This window comes from Conger conger, chromosome 1 (genome assembly GCF_963514075.1).
Source record: "Conger conger chromosome 1, fConCon1.1, whole genome shotgun sequence".
NCBI classification, from domain to species: Eukaryota; Metazoa; Chordata; class Actinopteri; order Anguilliformes; family Congridae; genus Conger; species Conger conger.
In genome coordinates this window covers 49,778,235-49,804,562 of record NC_083760.1, presented here as the reverse complement: position 1 = coordinate 49,804,562, position 26,328 = coordinate 49,778,235, and the positions used below count along the sequence as shown (strand labels likewise).

At 44.2% G+C, this 26,328-nt stretch overlaps 1 protein-coding gene across 1 annotated transcript; it reads right to left on the bottom strand.

The window, feature by feature from the left end:
- Positions 1-146: 146 nt before the first annotated feature.
- spag1a (sperm associated antigen 1a) lies at positions 147-26,328 on the bottom strand. The gene is made up of 19 exons (XM_061230947.1): positions 26,153-26,328; positions 25,485-25,628; positions 25,132-25,291; positions 23,757-23,870; positions 23,383-23,450; positions 23,122-23,234; positions 22,306-22,411; positions 20,834-20,964; positions 19,481-19,587; positions 18,141-18,258; positions 16,568-16,993; positions 13,867-13,966; positions 11,573-11,725; positions 10,308-10,465; positions 7,666-7,807; positions 5,160-5,286; positions 4,198-4,359; positions 2,655-2,999; positions 147-1,744 (listed from the first exon to the last, which is right to left on the bottom strand). The coding sequence occupies exons 2-19, from the start codon at positions 25,619-25,621 to the stop codon at positions 1,616-1,618; spliced, it is 2,796 nt and encodes a 931-aa protein (XP_061086931.1). The 5' UTR covers positions 25,622-25,628; positions 26,153-26,328; the 3' UTR covers positions 147-1,615.

Sequence of the window (26,328 nt, the reverse complement as noted above, 5' to 3'; positions counted from 1 at the left end):
GGGTAATCTGCAGGACTATACATGAGGAGAATTTGGTATTAGGACTAATTATCTGTACTAGAACGTTCTGATTTTGAGTTCTATGGAATTAATTTTGTAGGGCACTACTCTTTACCTGTATATGTAATGAAACAACAAGCCTAAAATAAGTTTGCCATTTTTTATTCATAAATAATTACTCATTCAAATCTCTCAAAATGCCTTTTACATCTTGTGGTAAAGAAATTGAAACATAATGTTAAAGCAAAGCGGTTGAACTGATGGACAAAATGGTGGAAAGCTATTGAACACATGCGCTTTATTGCTCCAGACATTGGCCTCTGCAAGCTCATCTCCCTGAAGTAAGCAAAAGTACATTAGTTAAGATCCTAAGCTGAAAAAAAACTCGTAAATTAAATATTTTTCTCTCTAGTCAAAACCCTGTACATACTTTTCTAAAGGATCACATTCTATACACCAAAGGAACCCTGAGAGGAAGACCTGTAGTGGACTCCAGCTTTGAAGGCACACAACCCACAGAGATGCAGCTTCTCTGACACGCGTGTCAGGCAGCACAACAGGCCCTAGCATATTGCTCTGTTAAAGGTGCTCACTGCCCAGAGAGCGATGTCCTTGACTCTTCTGTGTTTGGTAGTCAAATGATGAGCTGGGAGATTTCCGAAGCAGCTGGTCGTTCTGTTTGTGAAGGGAGGGGGGGAGGGGGGGGGAGTTCCAAGCTCATTTTTACATAAAGGAATAAAAACAACTTTGCACAACAACATTAGGAATTCTGCGCTTATGAGCCACTAGATAATCTGCATTAACATATTAATCTGTATGGGTCGGGAAGGAAATAAAAATTGATGCGTATCAAAATAGTGCAAAGTGGACTCTTAAGTAGGACCTCAAACCATAACTGACATGGAAATAAGCAGGTTTTTCTTCAGCAAGCAATTCACCCTTAGCTCGCATTTGGAATTTGGTGCATGGAGACTATACAAACCAGCACGTATACTCCCTAACATACAGATATGTACTGTATACTCTGTGTACAGAAGATGGTATACTGCATTGCAGTATCTGTTCAACCCCGGCATTGAAATCCCTTTCATCCTGGACATGGATACAGGCTGCTCTCAGTTCAGGAAGACGCTGCCATGCCTGCATGGATGGTGATTATAAAGCAGGGCTTGTCAAAGGGAGCGATATAAAGGAGGAGTCTGGGGCTAATTGCATTCGGCGAGATGATGCTGGCAGACTTCTGGCACGTTCGATGGTCCCGAGCACAGCGCTGCTGTTCGTCCATTTTGGAACCTTCCTCGAGCTAAAATGGCCATCGAGGACTTTCGGTTAACAATCCCGAGGGTTTCAGCAAGCTAAAACCTTGGGTGCAATGTTCATATGCTGCCAGATCTCAACGGTAATACAACGGAAGTTAAACCAGCAATGCACATATAAAGTGGATGTGAGAAAACCCCAGAGTTGTGAACTCCCTATGTTGCGCAAGGTCCTTTTTGCTTGGAGATTTGGATGTACATTGCTTTATAGGCGTGGTGCAGCTTTTTAACAGTGGACTGGGACCGTTTGCATAGACCCTTTTCTTATGAATGCATGCAGGAGGGCGGCTCATGTGCTCTCAGATGTATCTGTTCGCCAGGTTCTGCACGTCGTTGGCCGTGAACTCCCCGTTCTCCGCCACCGCCAGGCGCTCGAACAGCTGAGTCATTTGCCTTCGCTCGTTTTTGTCCAAAAGCATGAGGACCATCTGCAAACAGAGGGAGTGGCGTCATTACATTACATGTTGTAAGTACAAAGCAACTTTGTACTAAGCAGAGGACAATTCCCCCCTGGAGCAATGTGGGGTTAAGGGCCTTGCTCAAGGGCCCAACAGCTGTGTAGATCTTATTGTGGCCACACTGGGCTTGAACCATCAACCTTAGCCAGTGCCGCATCTAGAGTGGTCATTATAAACCAAAAGGTAAAGATGCAATTTCTTTAAAATTAACAAATGGGGAAAATATAATTCCTCTGATGTGAAGTATGCCATTCCATTTCTGAACGTGCAACCTGTGGGTCTGTCTTAACATGCCCATTCTGTTTGGAATTTTTTGTTCAACTTCCACTCTGATTGGCAGCTCACTAAACGGTGGAACCGCTGATTGGCTAAAATATAAATGCCTTTTTGTATGGAGGAAGCATAAGGCTTGTTGAACAAACTGAACATTCACACCACGGAGCAGCACTCTTCAGGAGACCTTTAGCAGGAATGGTGTGGGGGTGAAAAATGTTGGCTCGGCAAGGCTTGTGGTATGTGAGGGCTGCAGACAATAATTCTCTTGTGCCATGCCTACAGTGTTCTCCGTTCTGTTCAACATTTTGCCACTCTATAATATACCCATGGTGTCCACATCACCAAAACTAAACCCTCCAGTTTAGAAGAGGCTTATCATGATCTTGTATAAAACCTCTGCACCTCAGCTGGATCAAAATCTAAATATTTTAGGGCCAGTTTTGCAGAAAGAAATTAGCCCTAGTTTAACTTAATCAGTGTCTGTGAAACCAGCCCATAGTGAGCTAATGATTATGTTTCTGTAACGGAAGTCATGAAATGCACACCGGTTCTGCAGCATTGTATTAATGGAAGTGTAACGAAAGTCAGCAGTGCGATTACATACCGAGAACCTCTCTGCTGTGTGCAGGTAACTCAGGTGCTGGTACACTAGGTAGGGGTCCGTTTGAAGAAGGTGTCCGTCGAGCGCCTGCATGAGGAAGTGAACAGTGTGTCCATCCAGGTTGGTGCCCACGTACTGGGGCAAAGTCTCGGGCGCGACGGTCTGGAGCAGCTCTGCACAGGCGGCGGTGTCGCCACGGGAACGTGCCGCATTCAGGGCCTGTCCGAACTCGTATGCGTTGGTCGGCTGGGCGGGGATTCTGAAGCCTTCGCCGTCGCAGTCGTTTCCTGCGGCCTGAGGGCCCTGCTCCCTGCCTGCCACGTCCGCCTCATCCTCGCTGCCGTCAACCTGGGGGGAGAAACCGCCGTCAACACTAGCTCCTCGACAATGAGCTTCAGAGGATCGACAACAAAACCTCACCATCCGACCTACTAGACTGGAGCCAACACTAGCTCCTCCACAATGAGCCTTAGACTAGACTGGAGCCAACACTAGCTCCTCCACAATGAGCCTTAGACTGGACTGGAGCCAACACTAGCTCCTCCACAATGAGCCTTAGACTAGACTGGAGCCAACACTAGCTCCTCCACAATGAGCCTTAGACTAGACTAAAGCCAACACTAGCTCCTCCACAATGAGCCTTAGACTAGACTAGAGCCAACACTAGCTCCTCCACAATGAGCCTTAGACTAGACTAAAGCCAACACTAGCTCCTCCACAATGAGCCTTAGACTAGACTAGAGCCAACACTAGCTCCTCCACAATGAGCCTTAGACTAGACTAAAGCCAACACTAGCTCCTCCACAATGAGCCTTGGACTAGACTAGACGCAACATATTTTAGTACCCGACTGAGATGACGGTGGCCAATAGAGCAACCCTGTTTGGCCTATGTCTCTGAAAAACGTTTTATTTCCTTTTCTCGGCGTCATTGAGTGTCATTGGCACAACTCTGGTCCTCAGGTTGACAAATGGAATAAGTCAAAAGCCTAGAATCAAGACTAGACATTGAAAGCTTACTTATAACTGCCCAAAGGAAACAATTGAATACATCTGACTAATCTGAAAGAGCGGAGAAGCCAGCTGCCCAATTACTTTGATCCCCTAAAATGGAGGGATGTAATTCCTACATGGATCAAACATTATGGCCTCAAATGAACAGTGACAGGGTGCACTTTAACCTCATATTCAAAATTTCATTTCAAATGCAGTGTGCTGGAGTACAGAGCCAAAATAAAATATTAAATATTATATAAATATTGTATAGCAATACATAAATGCTAGCTTTTTTATGAAGCTTTTTATATCCAAATTCAAACCCTTTGGAGTAGAAAGTCAGCTTCTTGAGTTTAAACTTCAATAAAAACGGGCCTGAAACCAATGCTGACCAAAATCTCTCTCAAAGAAAAATGGAAAACTGACTTCCCGACTTCCTGGGATAAGTGTGAGAACCTAGTTATAGTTTTGCAAAAATAATTTACTTGAAAGAATTGCGTCCATATAAAAGCGAGCTCCTAATTGGTTGCGGGGTCAGTGACTGTGCCCACCTCCGTGATGGGAACACTCTTCCTTGGTTTGGCCGGCGAAGCAGCAGCAGCCAGGCTCTGCCTGAGGAGCACCGTCACCTCCTCCAGCTCCCGCTCGGCCTCGTGAACGTTGGGGTCCAGCTGCAGCACCTCCTGCAGGTCCGAGCTGCAGGCCAGGTAGTCCTGTGGATGCACGGCCGTTAGCACGAGGTTAGCAAGATGTTCGCACGATGTTAGCACGAGATAACAGCGCGCTGACGCGGCATACCCTGGTTACACAGCACGGTCATACGCGCATAATGACTGTCTATCGTGCAATGCAGTCAGACAAAAATAACACGCTTACGCAGCCAGCTGATACAATGTGGCCAGGTGCAAATGACATGCTTTATGCGCAAAAGGCAGACAGCCGTAATTAACACGCCCAGGTTAAAGCGTATGGTTGGTCAAAGATACTGTATGTGGCACACAGATGTAGCCATGTAAGCACAATATTTTACTTCTAATTGAGGCTGACAGGTCCATGAAAGCATTTCCTGACTTAGAACCAGGGGTCAGGAACAAAAACAACTTTGTTACATTGACGGTAGTCTCATCCCTATACGCTAGTTATAGTTTGTGAGACTAGTTTCCGCTACTCCAGGCTTGGTTTGCCACCTCCAATTTAGCCTCACCTACACAAGGTCATGATTGGTCAGAAAAAGTGAATGCTCTTGGTGTATTTGCAAAGCATGTGCCCAGAAGTTACAGGTACATCCCAAACCAGTTTCAGCCTGGTGTAGCTCATAATACCATATAGTTATAAGCCTGGGCTGTGAGGCTAAATCAACATACTTTATGGGCAAAAGGCAGACAGCCATAATGAACACGCCCAGGTCAAAGCAACCGACATTTCACTGTAAATACTTGTGTGAGCTTGTGACAAATAAAGTCTCTTGAATCAACGAAGGTCACCGCTGCAAGTGCACTGAGGATTCCCTCACCTTTAAGCCTTTGTAGGCCAGCGCCCGGCGGTAGAAGGCCTTCTTATTGGATGGCTCCAGCTGGAGGGCGGAGTCACAGTCTTGCTTGGCCTCTTCAAACAGCTCCAGTTTCAGGTAACAGATGGCCCTGGAGGGTAGGGAGTGAAGGAACAGGACACCCGTCTCTGTTACTGCCTCAGACAAAGACTTTATCCCATCAACCTGACAACTCCTACTCCGCCGTAACACACTGCTACTTTTAACATATAGAAAATACATGCATTCGTGGCCATGAAATGAGCCCACGATGGGAAATTGGGAATACAAGTGTATAAAGCAACAGCGTGTGAGAGATGGAATTTCAGCATGGCGTTGTGAGAGTCATGCACGTTTTGGCAATCGCACACAGTAATTTAAGTATAAACATGAGAAGTGTATTTTGATATTCTAGGTTGGAGTTGGGGTGCCTGGGCTCAGGAATGTGTATGCGTATGTATGACATGCCACAAGACTTTGATGGGAGCCAGATAAGTTTAGTTTAGCCACAACAACAAAAAAATGGTGCAAAAAAAAGGTACACTAGACGCTGTAATGAGCTGAATTACTGGCTTGTAAGGAAAGTATCCTGCTCAGAGAAATGGGTTAAAATAAAATCTCCACAGCAGTAAACGATGTGAAATGTGCAAATGTGAACAGCATTAAGCCTAGCGTACAGTCCAGGCTTTTGGTCAAGATTTTGCAGTTTTCAAGATCTTTATCCGAAGAAATGCCTCAGTCATTGTTCGAGGCAGGCGTGCACAGCAATCACGCAGTCATTTAATGGGGTACGGTCAGAGACTCTATCGCAGCTCAGTCATTTAATGGGGTACGGTCAGAGACTCTATCGCAGCTCAGTCATTTAATGGGGTACGGTCAGAGACTCTATCGCAGCTCAGTCATTTAATGGGGTACGGTCAGAGACTCTATCGCAGCTCAGTCATTTAATGGGGTACGGTCAGAGACTCTATCGCAGCTCTTACCAACACAATTTTTCCTGGGCAAATATCTAAAGGTTATCACAAGTAGGCATGCCATGTGTATTGTGTGACCCCCTGTGACCATACCCTGTGACTACGAGTGCAGTGTGAGTGTACCTAGGATGGAAATTCCAGCGATGGTCACTAAATATGGGAATTCCCTCCATTGTTAGGATTTTGAAGGAAGACGAGTGTCAGTGTGACTAAAACTGTAGCTAGCTAGCTAGTATGCTTGTAAGACTTGGAATCAGCCTATTTAGAGTAGGTGGTCAGTGCGTTTCCCCCAAAGTTGAAATTAAATGGCCTTGGTGCTTAAGCAAAATATAGTAAAGCAAAAAAATTATGTTGGTGCATTTTCCAACAGGAAATAAAAAACCTATTTTGACATCAAAGTGTGAGCTACACAATTTGTCCTGAAGCTGAAATAAATAGCTAATTTTGAAGAAAAGTTAATAGTTTCTTGTTAATATTTAATGTTAAAATAGTTTAACTGCAGTATAAAGTCAGCAAATTGTGTGCATACCAGCTCATCATATTCCTGCTTTGTCTCTGCAATGAATAATAGGTTCCATAGGTGCCTCTAGATGTTTCTGCTCTTTTGAATTTAATCTTCTGCACCATATTTCTGAGATTTATTTCACTGGAAACTTTCTGAAGTTAATGACATTTTTTGTCACCGGAAAATAGTAAGCCGTGTATTTGTATTAAACTGTACATGAATAGTTATTTTGGATGCTTTTGGGGATTCATGAGCAGTGTAATTCAATGTCATTCAGTTTAGTGAGGGAAAAAAGCTACACCCTTGGGCAAGAAGCCCCTAAGAGCATCTTGGCCAAAGGTATTCAAGTAGTTGTATTTTCTAGTTGATACAGCCATAAAGACACAAACTTATGCAAATAATTATAAATAAGCAAAAAATATTATTTGTTGTTTGTCATATCAGTAACTAGCTAGCTGTAACATTGATCGCTAGCTAGCCAGCATTAGCAGTGGGCTGTGAGTAATCGTGGAGCACAGCAGTAAATTCCATTCCTCCGGCACTTTAATACAGGACCAGCCCTGATATACAACAACAACAGGAGCTATGAGTCATTTTCCGCCCTTTCCACACAGTAAACACTACCGTCCACTGTGAGCGCAAGGCGAAAAAAACACAGCTCCCGGGAGAGCCCAGAGCTGTGTCTTTCTGGGACAAAGGCTATAATTGGGGCCTGAACAAAGGGTACCTTGCCTGTGGGCTCTGTGCCAGTGATGCTGGGTATTTTTTGTTTAATTTGGGGGAAGGCCTCGTAACACAGCTTTGTACTGACCGGACCCAAGTAGTTCAAATACGTCATTGTCTTGGATACAAATACTTTTCTATGTTTTACAGAGCTGGTCTGGTGTATTGGAACCTATGAAACACCCTCAAAACCCCGCCTTAGTTTGCTCAAGAAATAGTTGAGCACAGAAACATATTTGAATAAAAAACAATTGCGTATTTGACCCATGTCTGGTCAAAGCGCGCTTACCTGTTGGTGTAGATGGCGCACTCGTCTGGCTTCAGCTTAAGGCATTCGCTGTACTTCTCCACCGCCTCCTGGAATTGGCTGTTCTTCACGCAATCGTTCCCCTCCTGCTTCGTGGAAGCAAAACGGGCCTCTGCTTTTCGCGCTTCAGGGAACATGAGGACGTGAGAAAGCTTAATGACGAGATGGGGTCACTGGGCACGTCAACAGTCTAGGGCAGCAATCATCAAATCCAAACCTGGAAAACCTGTTTGCCTTTTCTCCCAGGTAATTAGGTGAACAATTCGTGCTACTGATTGGCCAGACTGTCTTCACACCTGACTCCCAGGTAAAGGGAGGGTGGAAAACCAGCAGTTCTCAGACCTCCAGAACTGTGATTTGATAATCCCTGGTCTAGGGTATCTGGGAATGTTAGCACATTGGGTAGAAGCCTGCCCTAGGACAAGTATAATGGTCTGTCCTGACACCGTGAGCCATTCTCATCAAAAATAAGCCTCTATGTGAGAAACTGACCACACTCTCAGAAATAAGGGTAGAGTGAAACTACATTTCTGTTCTTTCAGGAACAAATTTCCCAAATGTACCCTAAAAGCGTTCTATTTGGGCACAAGTAATTAGCAAAAAAAATACAAATTAATTAACTATTGCAGGCACAGGCTGCAATTTTATGTACATATAGGGTATCACCCCAGTGATGAGAATTTGTACTTTTTAGGCCATTTTTCCTGCTGGAAAAAAACCTGCTTTTGAAACAGCTGGTAGTTGGTCATTTCAAGCTGGTCATATCTGGGTTCACACCAGGGTTTGAAAGTGATGAATTAAAAACATGGAAATGCGCAGAAATGCATTTGTACTGTGGTGTGCTCAGGTCCTGCTCCCTTGCACCACGCAGCCCTGTTCACTCCACACACACACTGCAGTGCCAATGCAGCAGAGTTCTGCTCCTCACAGTCAGCCAGACTCCTCTGGGGAGCCCCAGGCTACCGTGCTCTCTGCGTTTCAGCACAACGCTTCTCAACCCTTTACAACATATCCTCCATTTAGTATAAGTCATTTTATATATAAAAAATGCTCTATAGCCAAAAGCTGTCTTTATTGCTTTGTTTTCAGGGGCATTTTTTATCCTGTTCAGTTTTTCTGTTTCTTAACCCTGTTGTAAAATCCAGATATGCTAGCTTGAAAATTGAGCTGGTCATGCTGGTCCTAAGCTGGTCTAGTTGGGTATGAGCTGGTCAACCCGCATAGCCAAGCTGGGCATAAGCTGGTCTAGCTGGGTATCAGCTGGTCAGCCTGGTAGCCTTTCTGAGCTGGTAGCTGCTCAACCAACTACTAGCTGTTTTAAAACCTAGCTTGAGCTGTTTTTTTCAGCAGGGAATGAAAAAGGGTGAGTGGAGGCTTGCACTAGGCCCTTTTTGTGCAAGCTGTGCTGGTTCAGTCAGCAGTCGCTCTCTCTGGGACAGATAATCAATAGCCCCGATGGTCTGTGTGAGGAAGAGTGGCCGTATTGTTCCTTTCCCGCTAATGAGCTGCTGTAAAAATAGCCGCCGGCTAGTCTTAAGGTCCGGAGAAAGTGCTGGGTCAGGAGACGCTGCACATTCATCTTTCTGTCTGAATAACTGACATCAGTCAGGCAATTTCCCTACTAATCTAATATGCCTTTCTCGACATCAGCCAATTGCACATTATATCCACTCTGCAGCTATACAGTCATCTAATGCTTTGATCTTCTCATTACTTTTACTGTTGCATTACACTGAATAATTTATTTGCTTACCAGATACCCTTCTCCTGAGTCACTTACGTAACATGCATAATTGTTATAAATAATATAAATATATCTGCTGAGGTGATACCCAGTTATAAGACTAGCTCTTAAGCCATCACTCCGCAATGCCAACCTTTTTTAATAGGCCCGATGTGGTGCCGGGAGAGCCATGGCACCACAGTAAAAGCTAAAGTCAAAAATATATAAAACGTTACCTTGTGGCCATTTGTTAGAGAATTAAAGAAATGAAAACTTAAAATCTGGCAACCCACACAAAAACCCTCACAAGATATGTTCCTATGCAGTGTCAACACACAGGCTTCTCAAACCCTCAACTCCCCTTCCTAGGCCTCTTTTATAGCCAGGTGATGGGCCACAGCTACGGTGATTACAATCAATCACAACTGTGGCCTTACCCATGCGTTGCTGCTTGGTGGACAGCACTTAACTATTCCCGTCCTGGCACCACACCACACGCATCAGCGGCCACAAACAGTTTGCAAAGAGCAGTGGTGTAGGTTTTTTGAAAAGTCCCTAACCCTGGCCAACCCAGGGCGCAATTTTCCCTCCCCCTCTGCCTGTCAGCTCTCCGTGTTAACATTCAGTATAAAATATGCATACCCATTCCATAACTGCAATTTTGTTTGCAAGTGGATCAGTATAGAACAGAAATGGAAAGCACCAGGATGATATAAAAATGTAAAAGCTCAAGAACATTTCATTATAACGTGAAACAACTTGCCCATCCGTTGTAAAAGACACCTCACCAAAGTCAATAGGATTGTTTTCAGGCGTGGCTCATAGCGGGCAGTGCCAGGTGTGAGGCGGGCAGGCAGGCGGGCGGGCGGGTGGGGGGGGGGGGGAGGGCGGTGACGCTCACCTGTCTCCTGGGCAACTCTGGCTGCACGGGCCTGTGCGAGTTCGGCGTTGGGCGGCTCCTCCTTCCGGTGCTGCCGAGCCGATAGGGGAACCAACGGGATTTCCGGAAGCTTCTCCCGCCAATCGGGGCCGTCCTGCTCAATCAGCAGCTTGGTGATCCTTACGTAACCAGGTACATAGACACACACACAAACACACACACACACACCTTATTATCCTCTTATGCCCAGTACACCAAACAGCCTGCCTCTGTTACATAATGTCCAAAGCACAGCGCTAACTTGGGCGTCCTTCAAACAAGCTCTTAAAACCGTCTCCTGCTAATCGGCATTTGCTCTGCTGTTTGGACTTCAAACTTCTCAGCCGTTGAACAGTTGGGGTCTGGGTGGTGGGGGTGGTAGCAGGGGTGGGATCGGGAGGAATTATCTCCGAAGCAAGCTGAGCTGATCTCAAGTCTACATGCGTGTCAGAAGCACTATGGCAGGGCTGCCCAACCCTGTTCCCGCAGATTTACCATCCGATAACTTTTTACTCCAACCGTAACAAAGCAAACCTCTTTCAACAGCTAGAGATCTGAACCTATAGACCAGCGGAGAATGGGAATCCCCCGATAACCAGTGTCGGTCGGCAATCTGCTCGCTTCAACGATTTGCTCGGGGTCCTTGCATATCTTAGTTATGTGGTGACGTATCGTGTCGGGACGCAGTTTGATTGCTGTAGACTAGATAAGGCACTGAAAGTACATTCCTGGCCAGCGATGCACAAAACATGAAGCTGGCTCTGAAAGTGCCAGTTAAATATTTATAAATGTACATACTTGGCCATTAGTGTTTGTATTAGTATAATGCACACATTTCTTTGTGTTGGGCATTGCAGAATCTGTTGAGGCTACATGTGGATGCTTAAATAATAAAAAAACACACATGCGGAAGCAGATTGTTCAGACGAGCAGATCGTAGACCAACACCTGGTTACTCTCGAGATTTCTTCCTATCTGGGGGATTTTTCTCGCCACTGCTTTTTCATCACTGGGAAGTTTTTAATTTTATTTTTACCTTGTGCTATCTAGAAGCTCAGGGCTGGAATTTCCCGTTACTCTGTGAAGTGTCTTTGGGACAGTCTTCTGTGAAACGCGCTAATATAAACTCACCATGTTCCGAACCTCAAGTTAGCTCACCATGTTCTGAACAGTACAACTTTCAATTGAATTCAATTTAATTGAATCTCCAGGGACCACGGGAGGCCACCAAACTGTCTGTGGGCTACCTGTTGACGCTGTCGTGGGCCGACTGCACGCTCATGTCGATCTGCAGCACGGTCTTGAAGTCCACGTAGGCCTTGCGGTAGCGCTCCAGGGACTCGTGAGCCATGGCCCTGCGCAGGAGGGGCTTGAGGGAGAAGGGCCGGAGCTCCAGGGCTCTGGTATAAATAGAATAAGAGGAAGGGATCAGGCCGTGATCCACCAGGCGTCTGAGGGAGCAGCAGCCTACAGTACCCTCTCCAGCCTAAGCTTCTGTCCATTCATGTGTGTGTGTGTGTGTGTGTGTGTGTGTACACGTATGTGTGTGTTTATGTTTGTGTGTGTGCGTGTATGTGTGTGTGTACGTATGTGTGTGTTTGTGTGTGTGTGTGTGTGTGTACGTATGTGTGTGTTTATGTGTGTGTGTGTGTGTACGTATGTGTGTGTTTATGTGTGTGTGTGTGTGTGTGTACGTATGTGTGTGTTTATGTGTGTGTGTGTGTGTGTGTACGTATGTGTGTGTTTATGTGTGTGTGTGTGTGTACGTATGTGTGTGTTTATGTGTGTGTGTGTGTGTGTGTACGTATGTGTGTGTTTATGTGTGTGTGTGTGTGTGTGTGCGTGTATGTGTGTGTATAATTCCGGCATCCTGGCTCACGTCATCCTTAACAGATCCTTAATTGAAGGATTTAACACCTTCTTTACTGAACAGGATTTGATCTGGAGTGCTGGCGTAGTTCATCTGTCCCTAGATGAGAGCTTTGAATTGTTGTCATAACCGTACAGTGATACAAGAATGAATAATTTATTTAGGAAAATGTCTTTTATGATTCCACTGGCTTGAGATCCTTTCCAGAGCCTCATCTCTCTGTCTGTCAGATGGGAATGCATAGACTCGAGTGCTGATCTTGTGTCGATCGCATATTTAGCATTCGTTGAATCACAAGTCTGTTCTCAAGCGAATGGCTCAACGTTAGACCATGATAACATCAGACATACCAGAGATGGCAAAGCTTTTTTCTTATTAAGATAAAACAGAGATTCATGTTCAACTGCTTGCATAATTTCACATCTCACTCAGAACATCTGCAGCAGAGCCACTATATAAATAGCCAAATGTCAAAGCGGACTGCTCACACTTGCATTACTGAAGTCATCCTACCACCTGACTATATCAGGCACACCAGGGTCTAATTTAAATATCTACATCCATCCATCCATCCATTATCTAACCAGCTTATTCCTGGGTTGCGGGGGTGCTGGAGCCTATCCCAGCAGGCATTGGGCGAGAGGCAGGAATACACTCTGGCCAGGCTGCAAGTCCATTGCAGGGCACACACACAATTTAATTTAAATATTTGTATTTGATAATGGAAGTTTCTGTGAAATTATCTGTGAATCTTCTAGAAAACAATTACTTCTATTTTTAATGCTATTTGGAAAAAAGCTGTCCAGATTTTTTGGAAATACTATTTTCTTCCCAATTACAAAGATCCCCTACAAGAAACCATGTGAAATATATATTTGACCCAGGTCTGATATCAGCCAGTACTGATACCTACCCTATAAAATTTTATGTAGCCTACAGTATATGCTGTGAGTCTGTGGTTCACCCTGACTGCACCTTCAGGAGTCAGAAGGTCTGTTCTGTCCTCTCTCAAGCTAGTGCCTTTAGACTGACACAATCTTAAATGCCAAACCAGCAACATTATATATATATATATATATATATATATATATATATATATAGAAGTCCTCTATTACAGTCTCAGTGCTCATTTCCCATCATGAAATAAGTTATCTTCGCTACCGCACTACTCCCATTTGTAGATAGGCATCCTAAGGAGTGTGGGTTCACTCAGAGGGATTCTGTGATTGGTGTGAGTTGGTAATGAGGGATTCTATAATGAGTGTGAGTTGGTACAGATGGATTATGATTGGTGTGAGTTGGTAATGAGGGATTCTATAATGAGTGTGAGTTGGTACAGATGGATTATGATTGGTGTGAGTTGGTTCAGATGGATTCTGTGATTGGTGTGAGTTGGTTCAGATGGATTCTGTGATTGGTGTGAGTTGGTTCAGATGGATTCTGTGATTGGTGTGAGTTGGTTCACCTCTATCACAGTGCAGTCCCAGGTTCTAGGTACCGTACCAGGTATACTCCAGTAAAATGCCTTTCAGCCATCGTTTGGAAAAACACATGAAGGCTCTGCACTTCAGATACAGTCTGACACTTCTATGATTGTTTCGCAGGAATATTTATATGCACAAAAGAGGCAGTGAGGATGCACTCCCAAGTATTCTCCCTGCAAAGACTGACCTGGTGCAGTCCTGGATGCACTCTGTGCTGTTTCCATCCTTCAGGTAGCAGGCAGCTCTGTTTGAGTACAAAATACTGAGATCCTCCGGGCTGTCAATGCCTGAAAAACAATGGCCACATATAAGATGTCACAGAATGAGGAAACCTGCTCGCAAAAATGCAGGCAGGTGCCTTTGGTTGTGCTTTTTATTTAATTATACCTGCTGCGGTAGTGAAAGTCAAAACTTCAGCGGCCCCATGAAAGAGGGAAAAACATCACCACTGTTATCTATTCGGTGTTGATAAGACGGCCAATCGGGGACATGGCCTTGCAGCTTCAATGTGACTGGCAAAAATATCACACGATCACATGGAAGCTGTAAAACCTTTCTGTTGACTGGCTTTCTCATCAACACCCAACAGATATCAGCGGTGAGGATTCCTTTTCCCAGAACCATTTACCCATTTCACCCATATGGCAAAAGCTGAGATTTGAAATGATACTTTAAGTTACTTGTATGTGCCTTTAAAGACTTTGAAAGGCAGATTCCCAACGCAGCTGAAACTTGAGACTGCTGTCACATGGAGCATTCAGTTGGTCTGAAGCTCCCCTGGGCCCAAGTCTTCAGTGTCTCCCCAGACCCTTAGGGGCTGATATTTATTACATTCCCACATCAATTCCTAAAGCTAAAGCTGAGATTGTTCAAGTCACTACTGAGAGAATGGGTGGAGGCCTAGAGTCTTCACAGTTTTGCGGCTACAGTATGTTTCACTTTCACTTTCTAAGATAAGAAATATTATCAGTTCCTCACCCTGCATATGACTAAGAGCGTCTGCTAAATGACTGTAATGTAATGTAATTGTATTTTAACTACTAACAGGCTCCCCCTCTATAGCTGGGTTCTTCCTGACATTTCTTCCCACTGGGGACTTTTTTCTCATCGCCGTTTGAGTGTTTTTAGAGGAGTTTTTTTTTACCCCAGTTGCTCACTTTTTGGGGATTCAAAAAGTCAGCCGTTTGCCCAATTTTCCTTTCCGTTTCCTCTGCCAAGCGTCCTTGTGACAGCACCTCTGTAAGAAGAGCTTCACAGATAAAAATGAGTGGAAGTGAATGTTCCTGAGACATAAAGTATCTCCATCCCACCTCCACGTGTCGCAGGACTGCCCGCCGGTGCGTGCTGCTTGGCTCCCGGCCTGGGAGGACTCGGGGGGTAAACCGATCGGTCGCTTTGGTCTCTGCTGTCGGCTCAAATTGCCCGCACGCTTTCACGGGGGGCTGGCCGCAACACAGGAAGCAACCTGAGCCTTGCCGACAGTCATTTCCAAATAAAACATTAATCTCCGCCCCGACACACACCCTCTCTTCCTCTGTCAAACACAGCTGTGTTTGCTGGAGAAAGACGTGTCACTCAAATGGTCTGGCTCATTGTTTTGGAGTCAAATACTTTTCTACGCTTTACTGAGCTTGTCTGGTGTATTGGAACCTATGAAATACTCTTATTTTAAGCACAAAGCTGCAAACCCCAACTTCTGGTCCTCTTGGCTGGGTCAATTGCTTCAGGCCGGATCAAATCGAAATCACATGAAAGTATTTGAATCCAAAACAATTATGTATTTGACCCAGGTCTGGATTTGAGTGCATTTTCATAATGGTGATTGCGAATGTGACACTTGCTTGGTTGGTTCACCCCCTCTGGGTGAAGATATTAGACTGCAGCTGCTGCCCAGTCTCTGTCACAGGCTTAGAGTTGCTGGGTCCAGCTCGGCAGAACCTGCCCCTGACATCAGCGGGGTAGGTTTTGAAGTCAGCGAGATTTACTACTGCAATAACAGCAGGCTGAGTGGAGCTCCCAGATCTAATTTCACAGTGAGTGGTCAGGAGTCATGTGACCAGGCACTGCTCTGACCTAAAAAGCTCCATTTCACCCCTAGAATCATGTCGGTGGACGGGACGAAGACAAATGACATTTAATGTCATGCCGCATTCCCAAAGCCTTGCGTTAAGGTCTTTTGTGAGCGAATGTGAGCGAAAGTGAACACAAGCGAACTCAGAGTGCTGCATCAGAGGCTGTGTTCCGTGAAGGTGTCTCAAGAAAAATCTGGCTGCCAAATGTCTACTTTGTGACTCAGCACAGATGGACAAAATTTGATCTCAGCTGTAGGGCACATTTTATGATCGTGGTCAGTACCGATTCTTAATTTAATTAAGCCGTTTTTCTGCGATTTACAATACAAACCTCGCAAGCTGCCTTTGGGAAATGGTTAAAGAATGTTCAACAGTCTTAACACTTCTAAAATTGGTCTTGTGCACTATTGTTACAACATTGCTGATTGGGAGACGTTTCAGGCCTTAGTCATTGTGGGCACTATAAAGCTTCAGCAATAAGGAAGTGAGCCTTCTCACTAGAGTTAGAAGCGGCACATTTAGCAGAAAAAAAAGAACTGCTTCCTTTCTGTAATGAAGAGAAAGAACTGAGGAAAGCGGTGTCGCTTTAGCCCCTGAGGGGTTTAAAATGTCACGCCACACCAGTCAGCCAGCTAAAAACCAGAATGAAAGCAAGCTGGAGGCATTACTGGTCCCTGTTCTTCGTGGAATCCTTTATAAAAGTTCACCCTTTCTAGCTAACTACAATAGAAATGACAAAAGAAAAGTCACAGCCCGAGAGTGCATTTCACAAGGAAAAGAAAACTTCAAACCGTGAGAAAAGGGGTCAGAACCTACCTGAGTCTGTGAAGCCGGTGATAGCCTGGGAGTATTTATCCAGCGCGTCGGCAAACTGTCCGTTCTTAAAAAGCTGGTTCCCGTGGTTTTTGAGCCGGGCTAGAGGGGGGGGCAGCGCTCCGCAGGGGGCGTCCAGCCTGCTGTCGTCCCCTCCAGAGCCCGCGCTGGCGTCTCCGTTCCTCTCCGCTCCGCCGCTCCCGGCGCCCTGAGCTCCGTTGGCCAGGTCCTTTTTGGCGGGCTCCTGCCCCCTGTGCTTGTCTAAGCTGCCTCTCTTGCCCCGCCAGTGTCCCTGGGGGGTGTGCTCACCGTGGGGGGCCCCGTCCCCTCTGCCGGGGGGCTTTTTATGCGCGTTCCCCATGTCTCCCGTCTCACCAGGAGCCACGACGCTCTCCTCCCCCACACACAGGCTGGCTTGGGCTGGAGCGGCTGAGGGGAAGAACACGCCCACAGTGCAGTCAGCGCTGATGTCACAGTGGGGGGAGGGTCTGATGCAGTGCTGCCGGAGTTCCAGGAAACGGCTCTTTAACAGGCGATGGGGGAAGGGGCGGGGGCCTGGAGAGCAAGCCTAGTTTTTCCTTTCGTGTTTCTAGCGGTAGACTGCAGCGCATGTTTCGTTAGGAAATGCTGCTTGGGTTTCATGTGAAGCCAGAATCCCAGAGCACCAGCAAGGCTACTGAAATTATCTGCATCATTAGCCTGAGTGATTGTCCTAAAGGATTAGCGAGTAAATCCTATATCAAGCGCTTACTGCAGCAGGGGGGTTGAGTAACCAATTCAGAGCCAAGCAATCCCAGCTGAAAAAAAGCACCTCATTGCTGCCTTCCAATATAATCTGGATTCTACTTATTTTCTTTAATGCCATGTTTTCAGATGTGAATCTCACTATGTAGCACATATCCTCTGTTCTTCGAGAGCTTTAATACCTGACCCTGGACTAAGTAAATCTACTCTAGCAGGACGTGTTTTTTTCTTTGATCCTAATCTGGTTTGGAGGTCACGACCACTTCAAAGCTGTGACTTGTTTTTCCAACAATTTCTTTGCTGTTTTCTGATGCCTTCCTCTGTAGCTCAACTGCTTAACAATTCCTCTTGGAAGGAGCTGATGTGAAAAATGTGTCAGGTGATTAAAAGTGTCAATCAAATGTATCATGACTTGCAATTTGAACGTAGTTAAATAAAAAGACAAAATCAAGAAGGTGTTAACAGCTAAAGTCTGACTATTAAAAACAGTTAAATGTTGTGTGTCAATGTGAAAAAATGTTAAACGTCATGTTTTCAGAAAGATATTATGCTTTACATTTGTCCCCAATTATAATGTTTCATTAAAACAATTAATAATATTGATTTAAATATTTTTTTTTAAATAGTTATTTTCAGATCCTGCCAAGACTTCACACCTACTCAGGAAAATAGGTTAAAGTTCAAAGTCTAACACAAAACCTGTTTCCATAGAAGAAGGACGTGTATAGCTCAGCCCAACTGTGGCAGGGGAGAAATGGTTAAATTAGGAGTTAGCAAAGTGCACAGAGGTTGGTGTGAATCGATGATCACCAGTTCTGTGATGCGAACTCACCCTCATCATCATCATCTTCATCTTCATCTTCCACGTCCTGTATAAGCATTTTTGTGCCTTTCCTCTGGTCTACAGAGGGAGTGGCAGCCTCCACCATATCCACTTCTTCGAGAAGTTTCTATATCAGCAAAATTAATAGTTATACATCCACTTTGCATGAGACTTTTCTTTTGCATACATTTGTGTATGTATTCCCATGAAATAATCAATTACACAGCCATTCTAAACTCTTATTTTCATACTTTCACTCAGAATTTCTTGCAAGAATTTCTTTAGAGAAAAAATTACTTAAAAGTACTGAATCCAGTTGAATAATTTGCTTTGTAATAGATAATGAAAAGGGTTTCTTTTAATTCTCAATTTAACAGAACAAGACAGCCATCTACTGAACAAACAGTAGAACAGCATGTTCTGACAAAAAAAAAGACTGACTGTAGGCTCATCCCACTAAAATGGGTGTCTTTATCAAGACAAAATTCCAAGTTCTGGTAGCAAATCCTGAGGCAGTTCTGACGATGGCCAGTAGACCCTGCAAAACCCCAACTCCTGTGCTTTATTGAGCACCTGCAGTCAACTTGCTCATGAAATATACACCTGTGATACAATGGACAGCAGGTGGACTGCAGGGTTGACAGTGGCAGGCAATATCGGTGTGTGCTTCTGAGGAGAGCTCTTGCTCTTCTGCAGTGTGACGAAGGGTATATGACAGGGCCTTCCAAATTGGGAGAGAAGGGAAATCATGGATTTAGATACAAATTAGTTGAAAGCAGTATTTCAAATGACTGTTCATAGCTGTGGTGATACTGCGAAATGTAATGCAAAAGAGAAAAAATGAGCCTAATCCAAATTACTTGGAATTTTTCATTGGGGTGTGAGCAGGGCACCGCCATGGATTTTGGGCCACAAAAAAGATCTAACATTGGGCCCCACCAGGTTAGTCTGTCCCTGCAGAATTACAGCAAATTTTTGCCAGTCAGTCAAAGCTCTTGGAACAGTCCTAACCCCCTACCCCAAGACGATGCCCCTGGGTGAGTATTAAAAATTATATCATGCTTCCATCAGAACATTCTGCACTTACCACAGAGGACCATTTAGATCTCAAAAACACATTTTGCATTCAAGGGTGAACAAACAAACATGTTTTGGCATTGAGACTATCGCAAGGCTTTTCACTGAGATTTGCCTGTTATCACAAGGTACAGACACAAGTACAGTTGCCAGCCAAAGTGCCAAACAATGTTGGTCCATCTGTGACCACATTCAAAATGAGACATTTTGGATATTTTTGCTCCACTGCAGTCATAAAAGATTTGGCAGTTGCCATGTAATAACCTGAATACCTTTGCGATTGCATTTTGTGGTTCAGCGTGAAGCACTCTCCTCAGGTCATCAGCAGCCATTTTAAGATCGCCCAGCTGCTTCTGTATGGTGGCCCGGCGCAGCAGGGCTGTGGAGAACAGATCAAGCCACACTCCACTCAGGCCTCTCCACATTAAACATTACAGCATGCCAAAGGTGTCTGTGGATATGAGCCCGAAACATACATACAGAAGAACGCGAACGCAGACTCTTCCAGCTATGCAAAGTCAATTTCATGCATCCTTGCATTGTAAAATGTGTCACCTATAATTCTTAACGTAATGCAAGATGCGAGCTAGGCGGCACGGATGGTGCAGTGGTTAGCACTGCCGCCTCACAGCAAGGAGGTCCTGGGTTCGAATCCCCGTCGGCCGGGGCCTCTCTGTGCGGAGTTTGCATGTTCTCCCCGTGTCTGCGTGGGTTTCCTCCGGGTACTCCGGTTTCCTCCCACAGTCCAAAGACATGCAGGTTAGGCTGATTGGAGAGTCTAAATTGCCCGTAGGTATGAGTGTGTGAGTGAATGGTGTGTGTGCCCTGCGATGGACTGGCGACCTGTCCAGGGTGTATTCCTGCCTTTCGCCCAATGTATGCTGGGATAGGCTCAAGCCCCCCTGCGACCCTGTTCAGGATAAGCGGGTTAAGATAATGGATGGATGGATGGATGGAAGATGCGAGCTGCAGTGTCAGACGTCGCAGCGAGGGGCACTATAGTAGGATGAAGCCGTCTTCTTACGTTTGTGCTTTCTTCCGCTCAGTCTTTCACCTTTGTCCTGGGTCGCCCCCTTGAGGACTTGAGTTTATTACCTCCACAGCAACAGTATGTACAACCGGACCACACGTTTGCAATGCACTGGCCTGCCGTTGTCATTTGCGTTAAGCCCAGTCTCCACTAAAGAGCCGAGACGAGATGGTTTTAGAACGTCTTTAGAAGATGTATCGGTGTGAACTGTCCAGTTTTAGAACTTCGGCTCTTGGAGGCTGGCGTTTCGAAAACTGAGCATGTCGAGTCTTAAGCCCGGAGTTTTAGAACAATTAGTGATTTGACATTAGTTAACCTGGGTCATTACGGAAACAGCGCATTGGTGTGGTATGGACTGCCTAGTCCACACTCACAGACGTTTTCAGATTTAAACACGGACGTACCGAGATTTCTCTAGTCTTGTCTCATCTTGTCTCGGCTGTTCGGTGGAGTCTGGGCTCTAGACGGACTTGCGTAGGGCATGTTTCGAGCCTAAGACTGCCGCCACAGTACAGGGCTGTGCTGCAGACGTCTGGCCTATATATAAACCCTGGAGACTCCGTCCCCTAGGGGAAGATTCTGAGTGCTCCTGTACCTTTCAGATTGCCCGGCTCCAGCTCCAGAGCTTTCTCACAGTCGTCGAGTGCACTGTGCCAGAGCTCGAGTTTGATCTCCGCTTGCGCTCTGTTGTTGTACACCACCGCTGTCGGCTTTACCGACAGACTCCTGCAGGGACCAGATAAAAGAGAATATTAACAACCGGGATCTCTTCAAACAGAACTGCCTTCATTTCTTGATAGAAATATCAAGTGTAGCTTAATTTAATATCTTTTTATCTTATATTTTGACTTTCCTCTCACTTGCGGGCCCCTGCAATCGCTGCAATGTTCTGTATTATTTTGGGAGACTGAGGGCAGGTGGTCAATATTGTTTCCAACATCTGATGTGTACCCAACATTCCCCAAGTACAGATCAGATCAATGCTATCAATGCTATTATTATTTAATTAAAAGATGTTAAATGATATTGCTATAAAATAAAGTTCCTGGGATGCTCATCTAACCTGCTTCTGCCTATTCCTACCTGTATTATAAGGACCTGAGACGTATGGTGTCATCCTGTTACAAATGGTAAATGTCTGCATTTTTATAGCACCTTTATCCTGTGCACTGTACATTACATTACATTATTGGCATTTGGCAGACGCTCTTATCCAGAGCGACATACAGTTGATTAGACTAAGCAGGAGACAGTCCTCTCCTGGAGCAATGCAGGGCTAAGGGCCTTGCTCAAGGGCCCAACGGCTGTGTGGATCTTATTGTGGCTACGCTGGGGATTAGAACCACCGACCTTGCGTGTCCCCGTCATTTACCTTAACCACTACGCTACAGGCCACTACGCTACAATTGATGCTTCTCATTCACACACACACTCACACACCAACGGCGATTGGCTGCCATGCACGGCACCAACCAGCTCATCAGGAGCAATTGTGGGTTAGGTGTCTGGCTCAGGGACACTTCGACACACCCAGGGCGGGATCGAACCGGCAACCTTCCGACTAGCAGACGATGTCGCCCCTGGTAAAATCTGACTCTGGCAGCTGGGTCCTAAGAAGTGGGTGTTGTCAGCCACCTCGTTCTTTCACTCTGCAGTCCCTCTGCTGGACTGCCTGGGTGCTGTGCAACTGGCACCCGTTTCAACTACATCAATCACTATTGGGCAATCAAGTGGTGAACACCCGGCTGATCTAAATCCCTCGCTAAGACTAACAACATGCATCACCCCTCAGGACTCCCAGCCACTCGCATGTGACTATGTGACTGCAGACCATGGAGCGGATCATTGCACCAGTTTCACTTGGACATGCATCCTAGACGGTCAAAAGGCCGCTGAGAGGTCAGGGGCAGTCACCCTTTAACATAACCTCAAAACAAACAAATGAACCATAATCCACACCACCATGCTAGCTAACACCAACATCGCTGTTGTGAGTTTATGGATGTTTTGACTAGCTTCAATGTTGAACATGAGGATTAGATAAATAAAGTGTTTGTAGCAGCTCACCTTGTGTAATACGCCACAGCCTCTTCAAAGTCATTAGCTCTGAACGCTTCATTGCCTTTCTCTTTTTCACAATTGGCAAAGACAGCTTTCTCTGTGACCGTCAAAACTGAAAATGAAGGAATTTATTAGATTTAATTAGAATCACATCTATTTGTGATTCATCTCTAACTAGTAATGCATTTCAACTGAACATACAGTATACAGTGAGGTCCACAAGTATTTGGTAATATTTCTGTTCTTTTGGCTCTGTACTCCAACACATTGGATTTGAAATGAAACAATGAGCTGAACAATGAGGATAATAAAGTGCAGACTTTCACATTTAATTTTAGGGTATTTGATAATCCATGTAGGAATTATATCCCTTTTTATACATAGTCCCCCATTTTAGCAGACCAAATGTAATTGCCAAGTGCTGTGTCAAAGAAAGTCAAGGAAATTATAAAGAAATAGAGACATAGGCCAAACAATAGGCTTACTAAAACTAACTGTTTGGAACATCATTAAGAAGAATAATTATCCAATACACATCAATCAAAGTGTTTTAGTGTCTGAGATAGTCAATAAGCAACCACATTCCATAAATCATAAACCACATTCCTCAGGAGAAAAATGACCATTGAACGTTAATTTCTGGTGGAAGCAGTCACTTATGTTAGTTCCATTAACTCAAATTTAATGATTTAATGACATTCAACTTTAAAGAATATAAGTTAATAAACAAAATCAATACTATATCATAAACTGAGAAGAATAGAACATAAAATGTGGTTATAAAATATTGATGTAAAGACAATCACATCAGAAATACATCACCTTCTGTGTCTATTTTCCGGCTGATTTTGGGCAGAGGGTGATTTACAGCCGTTGGAGAGTTCTGTTCTTTAATGCCCTCATCAACTTTAGAACATTCCTTTTCAACGTCAAACCTGTAACACAAAGTCATAATATTTGCAGGCATTTCCTGAGATAGGGAATGGGTAATTGTTTTATATTTTAGTATTTCCCAGTATTCCTTGTTCTTTTAAAACGATATTTTGGCAGAACTTTTGAATAAGAATAAAAAAAGGAGCTTACTTGTCCCATTCACTGTAATTCCGTGGAACAGGATTCTTCTTGCGTGTGTTATTTTCTTTGTCAAACATCTGTTAATAAAAAGAGTTACATACATATATTCTCAGTAAATGTATGCATTTATCTTTCATTCACACACAATTCACAAGATAAATGGCACTTTTTCCCCCTTCTTTCTCCCCGTCATGGCTCAGTGAATGTCGGCTGTGTGACTTAATGTGATTGCATCCTGCGTAAGCACCACACTATAGAGTCATAAAGCTGTTGAACTGTCTGTCATTACATCTCTCTCTTCAGACTGAAGAACACACTTTACTTTTGCATATTAACATATAAAGTGTTCATTTCAATGAACTCCGAAGTGGTATTACTCTTACCTGTTTAAGAGCAACAGAGACGTTCGAGCTACGGACCGGTGGCATCTTCGTATCAGTAGAAATGGGCTTCTGTTTGAGATCCAATTCGTTCATTTTGACTTCTCTCTCCCACATCTAGCAACAGTCATACAACAATAAGACCTTAATTATAATGTCACATATACCATGTGTATTACAACTTGGCTCCATCTCTTGTCCAAGCAATGGCTAACTCTTGGTGAACTTCAGCCAATCGGAGGACGAAGCAGACAATGTGATGGCATGCAGGACCTGACATTGGGTGACCGGGCGGATTGACTACATCAATCAAAATCATAATAATCTTGCTGAATTATCATCTACATCAAGCACAGTATGAAGCTAGATTGCATAGTAGACCGATGTTTAACCAGTAAACAAAGCAACTCAGCTAACTTGTTAGCTCGCTAACATTTATAAATTTATGATATGTACAGCTAACAAGCTAACAGCTTGCATACATGATGTATATGAGTTAATGCATGATATAGCTCGTTTCACATTGTAAACACTTGTTCTAGTAAAATCTTAAAATTAATCTTAAATTAGCTCATCTTTAACTGTATGCGTGTGTATGTGAGTGTGAGGTCTCTCATGCTCACACACAATATTTTTTACAAATGTAGTTTTCATTCATGCTTTTTTATTTAACAAATATGACAATGATTCCTGTCTGGGAAATTAACTGTACTAACCTGAATTTGGCAAATCACATAACATCTCAATATTCTATGCAACTGTACACTCAGTGAGCACTTTATTAGGTATTTATTAGACTTATTAAGTATTCTGCTGCTGTAGCCTATCCACTTAGAGGTTTGACACATTGTAAGTTCAGAGATGCTCTTCTGCATACCACTGTTGGTTGGTTGCAATGTGTGGTTATTCGTGCTACTGTCACCTTCCTGTCAGCTTTGACCAGTCTGGCCATTCTCCTTTGACCTTTCTCATTAACTAGGCGTTTCAGCCCACAGAACTGCTGCTCACTGGATGTTTTTTGTTGTTCACACCTTCCTGTGCATACTCTAGAGTCTGTTGTGCATGAAAATTCCAGGAGATCAGCAGTTTCTGAGATACTCAAACCACCCTGTTTATCGCATGCAATGGAAAATCCTAAATCTTAAAGTCCTCTTGCATTGCAGGCTGACAATTAACTAGTTGTTTCAAGAATGTGGTTTCAACATTGACCAGCCGCCTAAACTAAAATCTGATGACTGGATGTCAAGCTTTCAAAATAAACACCAGCCCCTGTGGATATTTTCTGCATCTATGTACATGTATTCATCATATACCCAATTCTGTACATCATGTTTGAGAATTAATGCAGAAGGACTTGGAGCATGCCGTTCTTCCTTACCTTTAAGTCTTCAGTGATTTGATTCCATTCATCAGCTGAGAAACTGGCAGCTGTGGCTGGAAGGTTGGCCTTGCGAATAGCATGGCTCTTTGGGTTCAGCTTTTCTATGCGCTTCTCACAGAACTCTGTGAGATGGGGATATAGACCCTCTTGCCCAGACCTTCCATAACAAAATACGTTCACAGAAATCAATGCAAAAAAAGAAGAAAAAAAAGGCAGGTTCAGTAAGGTAAACTTTTTAACTTTGTAAACACTTTTAAAAACAACTAAAAATCTATTGCATTATTATTATTGTTGTTTCACACTTAAATAATTAATATATACTCTTTATATTGACAGTTCTAATGGTTTACCTCAACACTATCACAATCCTTTCCAGATACTTCACATCACTGCATTTCTGGATGAAGTCATAATCCAAATGCTCCACGGGAATTCCACCGCTTTCTACTCCCCCATTCAGTAGCGAGGAAACCATTACGGCACTCATCCTTTCGCTGTAGAGATGACGTAGGCATAGATATTAGTTTGCGTGTCTGACAGTTCCCTACCTTACTTGAATTGAATGGACACATTCAGGAGATCACGTATTACTATGAAACATAATTTCTCGAAAGTGTAATGTGTGCATATGAGGAATTTGATCATTCTTAAATGTTATGTCTCACAAGAAGAACTTGCTGTTATGTCGATTGGCTCTGCTGCTAGCTATGTCCTTGCATAAGGCACTCACTACTGTTCCACCGTCCATTCTCGGTGTCATACGAAAGCTCATCTTGGCCAATACATGCAAGTTGGGCTGACAAGCTGCAGCAGCCTAGGGAGCTAATTTAGTTAAAGTGGAAATAGTTTCCTAACGCCATGTAATTTATACCGAACAACAAGTTCTCAAAGCCAGACTACCCTAATGTTACCTAGCTGGAATCGTACCGCTGTACGTGCGTTGTTAGCTAGGCTAACAAGCTAGCTAGGTGAGTGCAAAATAAAAAGTGAGGTGGTTCTGTAAATGCCCAGTACTTACCGAAACGAAATTATAACACGTGGCAATAAGGCTACACTTTGCTTAAATCGTACCGCTGGTTGAACAGAGGCAAACCTGTTTAGAAAGTTATATTGTTCTGTTCCAATCTCTTATAATATCCACGAATGCCGTTAACTGTACGTTACTTGTTCCATCTGACTCGAGACCAAACTCAG